This window comes from Euprymna scolopes, chromosome 2 (genome assembly GCF_053919585.1).
Source record: "Euprymna scolopes isolate OS-2025 chromosome 2, ASM5391958v1, whole genome shotgun sequence".
Taxonomy (NCBI): Eukaryota; Metazoa; Mollusca; class Cephalopoda; order Sepiida; family Sepiolidae; genus Euprymna; species Euprymna scolopes.
Window position 1 is genome coordinate 147,390,924 of NC_136483.1, and position 17,135 is coordinate 147,408,058.

Below are 17,135 nucleotides of genomic sequence, written 5' to 3' on the forward strand. Positions count from 1 at the left end.
CCCGGATGTACTCGTATGCATTACATCATACCCTTAACTGAAAAGGGATGTTCAAATCTTGTCATAACTATGAATCTGCCAGGATTATAACTTGGCATATTTGATTGCATGGTTTGTGTTGGGATCCACTGTCATTTATATTCCTTTCACATTTATTTTTCATATAGAAAAAAGTACTCACTACCGATTTTGAATTTAACCTTTTTCAATAAGCAGACTGTATAAGATGACTCGCCCACCGATGGACCGCAGATACTAATTTAAGTAATTCAGCAAAGTAGCACACAGAGGCGGTAACACTGAATCAACAATTAACTGCAGAGGCACATACATGTCAAAATAAATTTGTGTGTTTAGGTAAAGTTTATTTTAGGAATAAACTCATAATATTTTTTAGTAACAATGAGACATACTGTACACCAGTGTGTGTGTACTACACTGGTCATGATCGTCTGATCATCGTCTTTGCCCGAATTTGATTACTCTATTATGACATTGGGCTGTAAAGTCGATTATGAGGTCTCTGTCAGCAGTGTAACAAACAGTTTTTCCTTCCAACCAAAATGAGTTTAAAAGTGAAGTTAAAATGATTTTTCTATCAAATGACAAACTATTAACTAGAACAACAGAATCCCTTTGAACTGAACTCAATACAAACAACAGTGGTTTTTTTTTTTGGTTTTTTTACTTGAGAGTCATCACTTATTAAGGCTTGAAGGCCACTCGAGGATAAAGGTTAATGAATGTAAGGTGGTAGTGTAGTAATTGCTAACAATGTAAATTGGGTAGAATTTGATTATTTATGGGGACAACTCATCAAGAACTTGTTTACATTGAATTTGAAGGCTACATGTTGTATTCAACTGGGAAGCAGGCCAGCAGAACAGTGTTCCAAAGGCAGGCAGGTCTGGGAAAGAAACTTTGTTCATGGAATTTGCGTTTAGATTTAGGTATAGAAAGATAGTGGGGAAATCATATATAGTGGTTGTAGTTAGTTGAGTGTTTTTGTGAACGTTTGGCTCGTGACATTTCATCTGTGGGAAAGAGGTTGCAGGGGATAGAAAAGAACATCACTTATTAGATTTCGAAGCCGGTTTTTAACTATTGAGACAGGATAGGGTGCGCCGAGCAGCTCCTGATACTAGTAGGTAGATTCGACTTTGCCCAGTACTGAATGAGGATTAACGAAGGTTTCACCTTCCCATATTTTATCGTCATCGAAATCAGTGAAATTGCTTATTTTTCAATCAAATCGATTAATTGCCTGCTCTAGTTGGACACCCACCATGGTGCACCTGGAGAAAGCTTCACATGCCTCTCCACAGTGACAGTCTACAATATATTGTAGTTTACATTGCACTGTAGGCAATCTACTGTTGATTATATAAAATTATTTTATATAATAGCTTGAATTAAAGTTAAATATGCAAAAGTCAAGTATTATGGTTCGATTATGCTCTAAACAGAAACATTCATTTTGAATACGCTACTGTCATATTAAAGAACCTACTGTTGATTTTATATGCCAGGCCTTTCTGCTTGTGTGGTAATAAAACTTCTCAAATGCACTTGTGATGTTAGGCTGTATAAGACATCAACTTTAGTCAAAATCGCATGTTCTTTCTTTCATTGGAATTTTTGATTATCGATACTTATTGAAGACATTCTGATACAAAACCTATCTAAGAACATTGCCAGGCACATAAATTTGCATGAAATTTTTTAAAAAATTGACCCAGTTGTCAGGAGCCCATAGGAAATGAACTTGCATGCACACACACAAAGTTCCTATATATATATATATATATATATATATATATATATATATATATATATATATATATACACTCCTATAAATTCGTTTTTCTTTTGCGTGTATTGATATTCATATTAAAAACCCTCTTCTGTATTTATTTAAAAAGAAAATACAATTTTCTTATATATGGGTTGTGAAATTGCATTCACTACCAAACGATCTAGCTAATTTGCATATTTTTTAAACATTCATTTTACTTAATTCCCTATTAGTTGCTTCGGTTTTCTAATGGGATAATCATCTTTAGTTAACTATTACGTGTAATTATATTCATGCCGATATTCTACATAATTTATACTTGCATAATATTTGCATAAAAAGTTTATAGTAAACACAAAATTATTTCCATATATATTTATGCATACGTATATATTTTTGTTTAACAAATTTTGCCGACCAAACTCCTCCTAGAGTTTTTGGTCTACAGACATGAAACTTCATATATAAGGTATTTGTATCCATGCCAAACTTTATATTTGGGTTTTAGCCCGGAATAATCGGTGCAAAAGTGTGAAAATTAAAATAAAATGAAATTTGTCAGGTGAAGGTCAAACGAATGCATAATGTAGTAGCTATTGGTTCATGTTTTAATTTTTAACCTTGCAGTAAACATGTTTTCATAGCCCAGTCATTGACGGCAGAGGCCAAATAAATCGTGACCTGAACGTTTTGGTTTCAATTCTCGGTGGTGGCACACGAGTGTTTTTTTTTTTTTGTACTTTTTAAATCATTACTATATATTGCATCCTATCAATATATCTAGAAAAGTGGAAATGTGTCTGTCTTTTCCCTATGGTAGTTAAGGAAGACTTATGCAGAAAGGCATTACTTTACATATTCACACTTTTTTATATATACATATGCACATAACCTTATGAACACTACATAGGGCCCGAGCAAAGCCGGGCGGAACTGCTAGTATATATATAAAAGTGAACGTGTCTGTGTGTCTGTCTGTGTACATTTCCTTACACAATAACTGTCAATTTTTAGTCTACAGACTCAAAATTTGATATAGAGGGTACTGAGATTTGGAAAAATCTATGTGATCAGTTTTCGGCCAGAAATTTGGCGTTTAAGAGGTCAAAAGTTCAACGATTTGACCTTTGAGAACTCTACCAAACTCCTTTGACAATTTGGGGTCTAAACACTTGAAATCTTAGATATAGGTTCCTTGGACATGGATCTAACTTAATAACATGATTTGAGCCCAAAACAATAAATGTTAAAGGGTCATAATAGGGGTAAAAGTGAAAACAATTGACAGTTTTTTTTTGTCTTGTTTTTTTGCTCAGCATACACCTCCAAAAAACACCCGGGCAACGCCGGACACCCATGCTAGTATATGTATGTATGTATGTGTGTATGTGTATATATATATATATATATATATATATATATACATACACACACACTCAATCATTACTCGGAAGAGACACTCATTTTTGTGCTCATCTCAAAAAGTTCACTTTTATTTACAATATAAGCATACGATCGTTTCGATTCTCCACGATATTTTAAAATATAATTCTCTGCATATTTTTTATTATTCTTATTTTTTTATTATTCTTATTCCAGTGAAACAACATATTATCAAAGTATTTATTGCTCCAGTATTGAACTATCAAGCTAATTAAATGAACTTTGTGTTATTAATATTCATATTTGAATACAAATTTGAAAAGATTTATTTGAAAATATAATATATAAATATCAACTGCTATTTTGGATAGATTACACAGAGAGTTCACTTGAGAATCATTGGTTGTTTATCTTTGGACATAAAAACTGACTGATTGAAAAATTCCATAATCTGGAATGGGCATAAATACTTTGGAATCTCAAGTTGCCTGCTTTCTCACCATGTATACTTGCTTTCAAGAGGCGATTACCTTTTGGAAAATGTCAGCCCAGATTCTGCGAAGCCTTTTATCTTCGTCAAATATTTTTCTCATCACTCAAGCATCGTTGCTAAACATGCATCACTATGCACGTTCACAAAATGTTGGCCTTTAAAACTGACATCAGAAATAACTATTGGTCATTTATATACTACTTTTATTGCAGAATTGAATAAAAGTAATAAAATAACGGATTACTTAATTACTTATTTATTCTTTGATTATGATGACTATAGCAATACATGAATTTTCTCACTATACAGAATTCACAGATTTACTGAAAATTAATTAGCTGTTCTTTAGCCTATTCTAGAAATTGATATAAAAATTCAATAAAAACTTTTAGAGACATTGCATAAGCAAAAGGTGGCAAACATTAAACAAGTTTCATCCAAATTCATTAAAATTAAAAAAAAAAAAAATTGTTTGCCATTTATGATTAGTTTCTGTCCACAAAATAAAAAAAAAAACAGGTTCCATAGTCTGCAGTGATATCCATTAAGCCAATTACAAACATCAGAACTGAGTGACAAATTATTGTTCAGCTGAAATCGAGTTTTGATAAGGAAGTTAATGTTCTTTTGATTTTCTAAGAAAAAAATGATTTGCTATTCTAAAATTAACCAGGGGGAAAAAATGCTATTACTAATGAGATACTATATCAGAGAAATGATATCACTATAGATATTCAAAAGATTCAGAAAGATTTCAGAAATGGATAATAGAGATTTTTATTGTTAAGCTTATTCAAATCTATATACTTTTAAAAAGATATTAAGACAACAATTCATAAAAAAATAGAGAACTGTGTACAACTTAGGAAACTGCAAAGTGATGAAGTAGAAAAAAACGACATTACTTTCTTTCCAAGACGATACTATTTAAAAATTTCTGGTGTTTTTGGAGTTTGTTTGCATGCAGATAGAAATATGATTGCTTTATAAAAAAGAATAGGCAGAGTACACATTACTATGGTAGTAGCTATTACAATGTCATTACTAGGGCTGTGACAAGAGAATATTCTTATCATTGTTTTGACTCGAGTATATATCCAATACAGTTAATCAATTAAGAACCACATCACTATCTAAAGATATAAGGTATTAACCGATATTTACTAGAGTCAAAATAATGAAAAGAATATTCTCTTGTCATAGCCCTAGTCATAACACAAGTCTGAATCTTACATAAGTCTAAAAGATTCTTTTAGCTGAATACATATTTTATAAACTTAAAAATAATAAAAAAAAAAGTTTTGGTAGGTGAGTATGAGGATCGAACCTGAACCCTTGAGGCAAAGTTGGAAATTAAAGTATGAAAAAAAGAGGTACGACATTAACCACTGGGCCAACGTATGAAAAAACGTATGAATTTATTTATGTAACTATTGACAGGTGGCAGCAATAAAAGTTAACTCTGCTGCTTCTATTTGACCTAATTAATGAGGTCAAATAGAAGTCACGCAGTTAACTTGGGTTTGTTTACCCAACTTTGACTGTTTTTTTTGCCCAAGGTGTTAGGGAGGGGGCCTCATTGTACAGATTGAATAGCAATTGTCTGATATGAGAGGAGTTTGTCCCCACATTGATCAAAGCTGATTGGTTCTGGATGTTTCCCGGCGTGATGCCAAGAATGCTCCCTTAGCTTTGAATTAGTTTCGCTTTTTATACGAAAAAGCCGAATCAACACGAGAGAAACCAAAATAGCAATAATTTTGTAAAAATCAACGTAAATAAATCTCGACGCGACGCACTTTCCCAAATCCTAGATATTATTATCTACGGCCTACATAAACACTTTTAAGCGATCGTAACCCCGCCCCCCCAGACCATGTGCGAGAAAAGCCTTTGCGAGACATACACCAAATGGTCACACACATTTTGCCTTTTATATATATAGATAAAACAGTAGAATCTAGGTAAAGATGGAAATTGGCATACCCAGGTACTGTACGAACAGAATTCAAAGCAGTTATGTGAAAATAAGTGTTTGAATATTTGATGTGCATCTGTTGAAGTGTGGATACTTAAGACCATGGATTTTCTTTAAATTGTCTACCTAATTATGTTCTATTTGTTTTGATTTTCCCAAACTTGCAAATCAACGAGCACTAACATCATTGTTGTTCATTGAAGTTGAACATCTAACAAAATTAATTTTGTAAGCCCCTTCAAATATGATTGGATTGGTTGGTTGTTTTTGTTTTACGGCATATCAACCCTTTTCAGGTTATTTAATGCTGAATCCAAAGATTTTGAAAAAAAATTTTTTAATAGAATATATTTGTTGTTTTCAAGTCGGATTCTATTTAACCCATAGTTGGGACCCTAACAGGTACGACCACTCTGGGTCAGAGTGGACCTGGGAGCAACAGCAATTAAAGGGTGGCTCCACACTCCCCAAAGCCCGTAAGCTGGGGCCTCACCACTGGATATAGTTTAAGGTCATATCCAGGACCAATGTGACTGGAAGAAAGAGAACAAGAAAGGTTGACCAGTGGGAAAGAGAAACAGCAAAACGAAAGCAAAGAAGAATATGTCAGTAGTTCTTCAAAATCCATTGTCGGAAAGTGTAAGCTTGGAGAAACATGTTCTTGCAAGAAAAAATGTTTCATAAAAATAGGTTGAGTTAATATTCCAATCATTCTGGAAAATAGAAAATTACAATGAGCAAAATAGCTGTGTACAGAAATTTGTTAAGCAAGAGGTCACAAGAAGGCGTACAAGAGGTCACAAGAAGGCGTACAAGAAAACATAGCAGAAGGTATGCAACAATTGTATATCATGTAAAGTTCGAAGGGGAAATGTTCAAAGTTTGCAAAAAGGTTTCCATTACACGATTATTAAACCCCATTTAAAGAAGTATCATTCTGCTCCAAGCATTTAATCTCTTTTTTTTTTTTTTGTAAAAAGTATCAAGTGACGCTTACTTCTTCCACCGAACGCATCATATGTTCATATCCTGCTTCAAATATCATTTCATATTGTTTTATTTTTTTTGTTTGCATCTACACCAGTCTGACAAGGCTGCCAGGTCCAAGTGTTCTCCTCGAGGCATGTATTACATAAACCTAAAATGAACTGAATTTTCACCTTCAAGATAAAATCAGAAAAGAATGTGTAGCAAAATTCTCCAATAAAAAAAAAAAAAAAATATCCAAAAGTATAAAATAAAAAGGACATTGATAAAAGCTTTTCGAAAGAAGTTGCTTATGATATTCTGGGCTAACGAGAAGAACGTTGTAGAAACAACCACTTACATGTCATGCCAATTCAGTTTTATAGCTGACACTACAAATTGCAAAAATATGCATGCTATCCTTTTAGAAAAGGATTTCTCTCCTCCACAAATATAAAAACAAAAGCAAAACCTCATTAAACAAAAAGTCAAATACAGGTACCGGTTTGTAGAGTTATTTTATACTAGCAGGGTAACTTAGCATTGCCTCTATCAATATAAAATATATATAAGATAAGAAACAATTGATGAGGACTCAAACTTAAAAGCATGTGAAATATAAAGAAGACTCTTTAGACCATGATATTTTGAAGCTTAATGCTTCTCATCAGAGATAAACACACACAACCATAGATATATGGATTCAAAAAGATGCATTAATCTATATATCTATAAAAGTGAAAATGTGTGTGTGTGTGTGTGTGCATTTCCCTACCAAATAACTGTCAATTTTCGGTCTAGAGACTCAAGATTTGACCTAAGGAGTATAAAGATTTGGGAAAATCTTTTTAATCAGTTTTCACCCAGAAATTTGGCTGTCAAGGGGTCAAAGGTTAACGATTTGACCTTTGAATACTCTACACCAAATTCCTCCGCTAACTTTTTAATTTGATTGGAGCGGCAAAAAATAAATGTTAAGGGACTAAAATCGGGGTCAAAGTTTAAACCAATTTGCCCTCTGCGGTCTCTACCAAATTACTCAGCCAATTTCTGGTCTAAATATTTGAAATTTTACATAAAGAGTATTCAGAGATAGTGCAAGCTTTTTAATTGGTTTGGGTCAAAAATTTGAGCTGCCAAGGGGTCAAAGCTATTCAATAATAATTCAAATGCTACGTCATCACAAAGTAGCATTTATTATTTTTTTTTTAATTACATTTTTTTTTAATTTTATTTTTTGTTTTGCATTTATTCACATATTTCATCAAATATCTTTTTATAGAGCAAGAATTGGCATATCTAATGTAGCCATATTCATTTCTACCGAGAACAGAAAAGCTTATTTTAGATTAACCAAATTAGTTGGCATGTTTTATAATACATGTATTATGAGTAGTGTACCACAATATGTATTCTACCATTAAAGTATTGTGTAACTACATTATTCTATGAACGTCATTCAAAAGTAAAGCCTCCTATCTTTTTTTAACTCAAAAAGTTGAACAGCTACAAAGCCTGAGGCAGTAACATTAAAACGAGAGACCTTTCAGGTTTCAGAATTTATTTTTCTACATAGTCACTATCATTCCCAATACCCTTTTGCCAGGAATTCAACAGTCTATCTCTGCTTCTAACTCATGTCCATAGCAAGGGTTACTTTCTTAGAGTCTCACACCATCAATATCTACAACAGAGAGACGAAACTTTAAAGTCATGAATGTATAAGTTCAGTCACCATAGCAATGAAATTTGCAATCCTCTTGGATCCATTCAGGTGAAATAAAAAGTAGGAGGCATTACTTTTGGAACGCCCCTTATCATTACATTATTCTATTGTTACATGTCTGCCATCATATAGTTGCATCGTTACATTACTCTATTATTACACTATTGTATTATATTCTTATGTATACCTCTAAGATGTTTTTATTTCAATCAAACTTCTTTTGAACAATGTTACATCTATCCTTGCAACCCAAAAATTATAAAATGTAAAAAATAAGAATAAAAAAGGTAATATAGAGAATAAGAATAATCTACCCCTGTAGATCAAATATAGAATTCAGTTTGAAATTCCATAGAGTTTGACAAGATGCACTTGAAGAAGGTTGGAGATTACATTGACCGAAACATGAGAATCCAAATTATTCATCCAAGATGAATAATTCAAATCTATATATCTATAAAAGTGAGAAGTGTGTGTGAAGAAACTTCTCAACCTAACTTCATGCATTTTTGATCTACTGACTTGAAATTTGGTGTATAGGATATTTTTTTTTTTTTTACATGGGGATCACCACTTATCAAGGCCCGTAAGCCACTCGGGGATAAGGGTTATTTTGTGTACAATAATCGATGGGATAATATCGTAGTAATAGTTGGTATTGGAGATTTGATAAAGCGTCTTACTTAAGGGGAGTGATTAATCAGGAATTTGTTTATGTTGGACTTGAAGACGTCCAAGTTGTAGTCAGGTGGGAAACAGGCAAACGGAAGAGAATTCCACAGGTGTGCACTTCTAAGAAAAAAGCTATGTTCATGAAAGCTACGTTTTGATTTAGGCATATTCAGGATTAGGATATTCAGATATGTGGAAAAAATTCTTTTTTAATAGAGTTTTCATCTGGAATGTCAAATGGTCAGCTTTTTTTTAATAGAAAAAATGGAAAAAAGGACTACTAAGGGGTCAGAATTTAAAAATTGGTACTTGGGAGGGTCGTCAGATTTTTATCTGTCAACTGTTTCATGAAGTTTGAAAACACTTTTTTAAGATCATGGCAAAATGTCCTGATGGTTATTGTACTTGACTCACTATCTTTAGGTTTTGGCTTCCATCTCAGCTCGAGTATTTTTTTTTTACTTACGAAAAGTGAACTGTTTAGAAAAAAACATAATACTTGCATATATCTCATTTTCTTTCCATGTTTTTTTTTTTACTTTATTTTTTTGTAAAGGAATTTAATGTTAGGTTTAACACTGAGCAACACCAGGTACATCTAGTAATACATAAAATTGAGTGAAAATGCGAAATTCGCTATATTTGTAAAATAATTTTATAAAAAAACATTAAATCTTTAATTTTAATAACATTTTTTAGTTCTTTTTACCAAACAATCACTTTTTAAACACATTTGACTAAGAAAAAAAAAGTGGAAATCATTTGAATTCATGTCGAATTCCTCGATCTTAGTTTAAGCAAAAAGGATATATGAGCAGCAATGTAATAAAAGCTACTTACAAAACTGGCCAGGTCCACAGGAGCCCCACTCTCTAGCAAAACTCTGACAATGTCCAAAAATCCACCCTGGGCAGCAAAGAAAAGAGCACAGGTCCCTGTCTGAAAGCAAAAACAAAAAAGAATATAGAAATGAGATTAAAAATTAATTAAAATAGAAACCATTATTGCAAAGAAATTTCTTTTCTATATTTGAGTGCCTAACATCAAATGGAATTTCCATGAACAGAATTGCTTCCCTGCTGGCTACAACACTGTCATATTTAAATTCAATATTAAGAAATACTTGTCACAACCCACCCTCACAAGTAATCATATTTGTTCATTCCAGTCATCATTTTCAATCCTCTCGTAATATTTTTCATCATTCAGCTGACCATTTGACAATCTGATTAATGCTTGTCCTGAAGTGGATTTTAGCATTGATATGTGATGACACGTTAGTTAAAAAAAAAAAAAAAAATACAGATCTGAATTACTAATATGAAAATGTAGAACAGTTGAGGAAGCAGGGTCAGTTTACATGTGAAGATTAATGGAAAACATGGGAGAAAGTGATAAGGATGGATATAAGAGAAAGAGGGATAAATAAAGACCTGGTTAGAATTTCAAATTTCTAAAAATCATCCAATTCATGCCAACATGTAAAATGGATATTAAAACGAATATGATGAGGAGTTCAAGTTTGCTTTTAAAGTTCTTTTTTATTATTATTTTTTTTTCCGATATGATCGTTTCTACCATATTAAATCATGCATTTTTCTTGTTTACCATAAAATGAAGCTACGTTAAACCGGTTTCATCAATGGTGTTATAATACAAGCAAAAACAGTTATCTCAATAAAATAAATTAAACATTCCCATAAAAATATTTGGTGCTTTTACACTATTGGGACGCGACTTCGGAAATCGTAATACTAACTTTCACATAAAAACAATGGTATCTATGCATCCCTCATATTTTTAAGATGATTATATCCAAGAATTATGAAAATCGATAAAGTAGAAAATTATTTATTAAAGAAAATAAAAAAAACTAAAATTTGAAGAAAATTATCGTAAAACACAGGAGAGTTCAAAAAGGTAGGTAATTTTCCGTTTAGATCAAACAAGATGATAGCAATTTTTCACCTGCTAACATGATTAAAATTATTTTTTTTAATAATTCAGTAATATTCAGGTAATTTCGACTGCATAATTTGGAAGCTACCATTGTAACTTATAAGAATTGACCAAAAAAAAAAAAAAAATCCGTGGAAACCATTGTTTTTTTATCTGAAAACTCCATTTATCAACTACAAAATCTTGTTCAAATAATGTAGAAGCGCCAAAATTTTTTCTTTATCCCAATGGTTGTCAGATCCATTCACAGTCAACATTAATCTTTAAAATTTTGATATAACATCATAATTCCCTTGTAACGGTCTAGGCACCTATAAATCATTTACTTAGTTAACCAGAAGAAAAAGAAATAAATAAAAAGGTCACTCTACATCATATTTATTTTATCTTTTTTCAGCACAAGTGCAGCTTAGCATACCAAGACATTATTTGTTTTCATCACATCGTTGTATAGTTACATGTCTAGTATCAGCATTTAAAAAAAAAAAAAAAAAATCCTACTTATGAGACATTGGCTTGGGTTCTCATTAGTTGAATGACTACACCCCTTGTGTGAGATGAAGTAGATACATTCCATAGTGTGATTTCGTCATGATTTGTTTGATCGGTGTTAGTTAATAGACTTATTTGTGTGCGACGCGGTTGTTCAAGTGGCAGGGTACTCACCTTGCATGCAAGAGATTCAGGTTTTGAATCCTAAGTTTGGATAATCTTTAACTGATGAGCCTTATCTTGCTTTGATAGAATTCAAAACCTCGCAGGTGATATTCTTTTCTCTTCCCTGCAACCTCTTTCCCACAGAAGAGACGTTGCGAACCTGTCTCTGTTCTATCATTATTTTCATGGCAAGTGCTCGTCTGAGCTCCAATCTATGGTTTTCCCTTGTCAAACTTTTACAAAAACACTCTACTAACTATAACCACTATCAACAATTTCCCCTACTCTCTATGTCTAAATCTAGATGCAAATTCCACAATCAAAGCTTCTTTCCTAGAACTGCCCATCTGAGGTACACTGTTCTGCTGGCCAGATTCCCGGGCAACTACAACATGATAGCCTTCAATTCTAATGTAAGCAAGTTCTTGTTGAACTGTCTCCTTAAATAATCAAATTGTACCTTCATTAACATTAACCCTTATCCTCGAGTGGCCTTTGGGTCTTGATAAGTGGCGACTCATTTGTAAAAAAAAAAAAACAAAAAAAAACAAAAAAAACAAACAAACTTGAGTTTTGAACTTTTGGTTTGGCTAGAAATAATTATATCCCATATTCTGAAAATTCTAATTATATATTTATTTGGAAATCTGTTTCTTCAATTATATTTCACCTTTTATTTATACCAATCCTTTAATTTTTGAAACTCAATGTAATTACAAAAAATAAATGACAAAAGTCTATATTCCAAATTTTAAGATGTTAACCGTCTTAAAATTTATTTCTTTAAGTACGTTGACATGCACAATTCTTGATGTTACGAAACAGGTGCTGTCAAGAATTGTTCATGTTAATGTACTTAAAGGAATAAATTGTAAAATGGTCCACATCTTGAAATTTGGAATATAGACTTTTGTTATTTATTTGTTTGTGTGTATTATATATATATATATATATATATATATATATATAATACACACACACACATACTGTCTCATGACTATAGATTTGATTAAACTTTGATTGGTTTTATCTTTCCAATGTCTGTATCATGTCTAAAATAAACTGTCTTGGCATTCAGATACATAAGAAATCTCTCATTTCAAGTTAAAATTTAAAAAAACAAGTGAAGCATGCGTGGTCCCCCATGAGTGCACAATGAACGGCGCATAAAAAAATGACTAAGTTCAGTACCCCCCTCCCATTTAGCCCCAAGAGTCCCCAGGGGACATCAAATCCTGGTAAAAATGAACAAACGGTGCAGTTTTAGGCCTTAACATACGTAAATTCGAGTTCTGCACCATGCAAAAAAAGCCCCAAAAGTCCCCAAGGCCTTAACATACTTAAATTTAAGTTCAGCACCATGCAAAACTGCTAAATAGATATACACAAATTTTTTTTGCCAAATATGGTAAAATAGTCCCAAAAATGAAGTGTTTTTATTAGTCCAAAAAGAGCCCCAGGGGCACACCCAAGAGTTAGCACAAAGTATAGACAAACAAAATTATAAAGAAATCAGTTAGTTACAACTTTTCAGAAAGTTTTATAAAAATCTAAAGCATCAATTTTTTTTTTTATTAACACAAAAATGTCAATTTTAGCTATTTTAACCCGAAAGGCACCCCGGGGGGGGGGGGCAACCAGAGTTTTCCCAGAAAATCTGTTCTGTTACTTTTTTACTCATATCATGTTTAATGTTTGTGCAAAATTTCAAAATATTCCAAGGTGTAGTTATTGAGAAAAGTGCGGACGGACAAACGGACAAAGTGAATTTACAGGTCCATCCTCCTTTTGTTGAAGGACCAAAGAAGTGCTCATTATGCAGGTTATTAACTAAACAAATTGGTTTCCTAATCAGTAACTAAGTTTCATTCTCATACACTCGTCAAACTTGGTTAACTAGATTTTTTAAAAATACTCATTTGACTTTTATGTAGGCAACCAGAAGAATGAGAAGTTATCCAGTTACCTAGAAATGAGAAAACCGTGTCAAATACTGGGATTTAAGACAGCAATGCCAAATGAACCTAACCACCTAGACAGTTTGAGCCATAACTGAATAGTGCAAAAATTACACTTAATATTAAATAATCTCTTTTAATTAGTCTTTCATTTTTATGACTTATAATATATACAAGCCATATTGATTACTGATGACATAATAAATTTCATTTAATGGCATCTGACCAAGATTATTAAAAGTGAAGACTGGCTGACTTGCCTCTATAGGCTCAAGGGAATATAAATATACCCTGAAAACGTGCCTGTGTGAGATGTTGTTTAGATGCTTTGTATATGGCATATCAACACATTTTGGGGTTATTTAATGCTGAATCCATCCATTGGTGTTTATGCTTCAAATATTCATAGTGTTTGGTTTGGTTATTTTGTAGAGGAATTTTTTTTTGTTTTTGTTATTGCAGAACATGATTGAGTTTTGCAAAGGGAAAGGAAAATAGCAATAACATTAATGTTTGATTCAGGATGTGAGTATCTTCAGACAGACTGATCTAGTAACATCAGTGTGCTTGTGAAAGAAAGTTTTATAGTGAAGCAAGAGTTGTGCAATCATCAACTCACGGATGCGAGTATCCAATGTTAAAAAAAAAAAAGTCTGAAAACGAGATGAATTTAATAACCTGAAGGGGCCACAGCCCCATATGTGCATGTGTGTGGAGAGAGCAGCAAATTTTTTTTTCTATATAACGCCAATCAGTTTCAACAAAAAAATTTTAAATTAAGAGAAATACATCAAGTGATGTTGGGAATAGGAGACAGAAGTCATTCTAACTCTGCTACTCCATTTGTAAATCATTTGAAGTCAGACTTTGCAGCAAAATTCATATTTTCAATTTTCAGAGAGAACTCACATAAGAAAAAGGAAAGTAAGGCAAGATTGAGAGAAGAAGAAAAGAGGAAAAAAAACAAGAAAAGCGAAAGATAAAAGAGGGAGAGAGAAAGAAAGAGAGAAAGGGGGGGGGAATAAAGAAAGAGAAATAAACCCCAACTAAATAGTGATTAAAAATACGGAGGTAAGGCTCTAACGATTTTAAAAATTTAGGCACAAAAATGTTTTTTTTACAGATTTTTTTTTTTTTATTAACATAACTTTGATATATTTACATATTAATCTCAAGAATTAACATCGTTCATTTAAAGAAAAGGTTTGCAAGAAAAGAATTCTAAATATTGGAAATTTTCAATATAAACAACCTTAAACTGATAATCTAATGAACTCTTTCAATAGGTAGGTCTATAGTTACTACCTGGATAAGTTTTTGGCATTTTAACTTATTTAAAAGTGTTTATTTAGTTTGAAACACAAATAGTGTCGAGTGTTATGTTAGAACAAGAAAACAAAATAGCAGATCTAAGACAGTCATCTTTAGAATTTCAATAATCATTCAAAAACCGAAAATTAAAGAAAATACTGATAGAAATCCACACAATAAATGTCACAGATAGAAGAATAACTTATCTTGCCTTTGGTAACATTTATTTGTTATATCTTGACCACTTTTTCACTGTTACCTATACTAATAAATGCTCCAATTTTTTAACTAGAAAGGAAACTATAATTTTTGGTGTAAACTAATATTTTTAATTGACAGTCTCTCCCTCTTAAACAAGTTTCAAAAGAGAGTCACCAACCTAATAGGTCCCGCACTATCAGCTAGGCTTCAACCTCTGTCCCATTGACGAAATGGTGCATCCCTCTGCCTGTTTTATAAGTACTTTAATGTTAGGGGTTCCGACGAACCACAAACCCTTGTACCCCCTTGATGTAAATAACTCCAACAAACCTGACAAGCAGCAAAATCCCACCCCTACACAGTAGAAATCTCTAGATGTAAGAAAACCTTCTACTCTAACAGTTTCTTCTGTAGAATTGCTAGACCTTGGAATATCCGTTCCATGTTCCTGTTTCCCTGACTGTACTGACATGCAGAAGTTCAAGTGTAATGTAAACAGACATCTTGCTACTCAACTCCCTACATAGTATCCCTGCAAATTATGTACCAGATAGTAGCCTCCTACATCAAAATGGCACTGTGCCTTGTTTGGGGTGAAAAAAAAAAAAAAAAGGAACTGATTAATAAGCATAAGTTTCCAATCATTTTATTTCACAATATAAAGAAGCATCAAATGTTCTGCAGTTTCCATACATTTTATTTTAAAGTTAATATAAAAATCTGCCAATGAATTATCAAAGAAAAATACGAATAAATAAGTCATCAGTTATCTAGATCAATAAATGAATATATCAGAAAAGTGATGCAAATGCTATGTGCAATACTTTTGTAGCAGATTGCAACTTACACATTACTGCGTTTAAATGCGCAAGAGAAAACAATATTGATGCAATGATAGAAAGAGTTACAATTTTTAAGACTGGCATCTTTCCAGTTGCTTTGAAATCTCAATATACATATTTGGACAGATTCAAAATATTAGATTATCCCATAAGTTTGATCCACATTTTAATTCTCTGGAATTTTATAAAACGTGGGAGAGTCTAAAAGCAAGAAAATACTTATGTATCATATATATATATATATATATATATATATATATATATATATATATATATATATATATATGGACATATTTAATTTTATAAAAATTATATTACAGAAAAAAGTTAATTAAAATTTCACTGGTAAAAGCCTTTAAACCAGGATTAAAAAAAAATTCGAGATAGATAATGCTTCATGGTTTTAAGAATGGTAACTCTGTAACAGAAGTATCTCGAACTCTTCATTCAGAAGATGGTTTACAAAATTCAGAAATCTTTCTCAATCAGGATGTCTATTAGATGAAAAGATCTTTGTGCCATAACTTAAAATAATGCAGCATCAACGGAAGAATTGGCAATGAAAGAGAGAGAGAGAGAGAGAGAGAGAGAGAGAGAGAGAGAGAGAGAGAGAGAGAGAGAGAGAGTGTGTGTGTGTGTGTTAGCTATTTTTGATATTGCTTTTCCTAGTTTGCTAATTGAATTACTTGAGACATTAATTAAAAATAATAAACATTTCTATTCATAATTTTGTTCTGAACACCAAACAAGATCTTTCTCATTTATTCGCAATAGATAAACAATTTGATAATTTTAATATAAATGATTGTAACAAAACAAAAAAGAAATGAATTTGCCTTTTCACTTGCAATTTAGAAATAGATCACAACTTGTTGAAAAATTAAGGAAAATATTTGAACACAATTGCTAAATGTTTGTTCAGAAAGGCTTTTTTTCTAAGGGTAATTACACAGAATTTGATTAGTTAAGAGGGCGGTTCTAACAAGAAACTTTGCTTATAGAATTTTTGTTTAGATTTAAATAGAGAGAAAGAGAAAAGGAAACTATTGACAGTGATTGTTATTAAATGAGTTTTTGTTATGAATTTTTTTACATGTGAGGGGGGGGGACATAGATTGAAAATGAGTCAAGCACCTGCCACGAAAATAACAATAGAGTAAAGAAAGACTAGCCATGATTCTTCTTTGAGAAAGA

At 32.0% G+C, this 17,135-nt stretch overlaps 1 protein-coding gene across 4 annotated transcripts in view; it reads right to left on the reverse strand.

Annotated features, from left to right (window-relative positions):
- Positions 1-17,135, reverse strand: part of LOC145297519 (uncharacterized) — a 283,825-nt gene that overhangs the window by 36,382 nt on the left and 230,308 nt on the right. For all 4 annotated transcript variants that reach the window (XM_080143452.1, XM_080143462.1, XM_080143432.1 and 1 more), the window contains one exon: positions 9,854-9,952. In XM_080143452.1, coding sequence (XP_079999578.1) covers positions 9,854-9,952 — 99 coding nt within the window. The remainder of the gene's footprint in view (positions 1-9,853; positions 9,953-17,135) is intronic.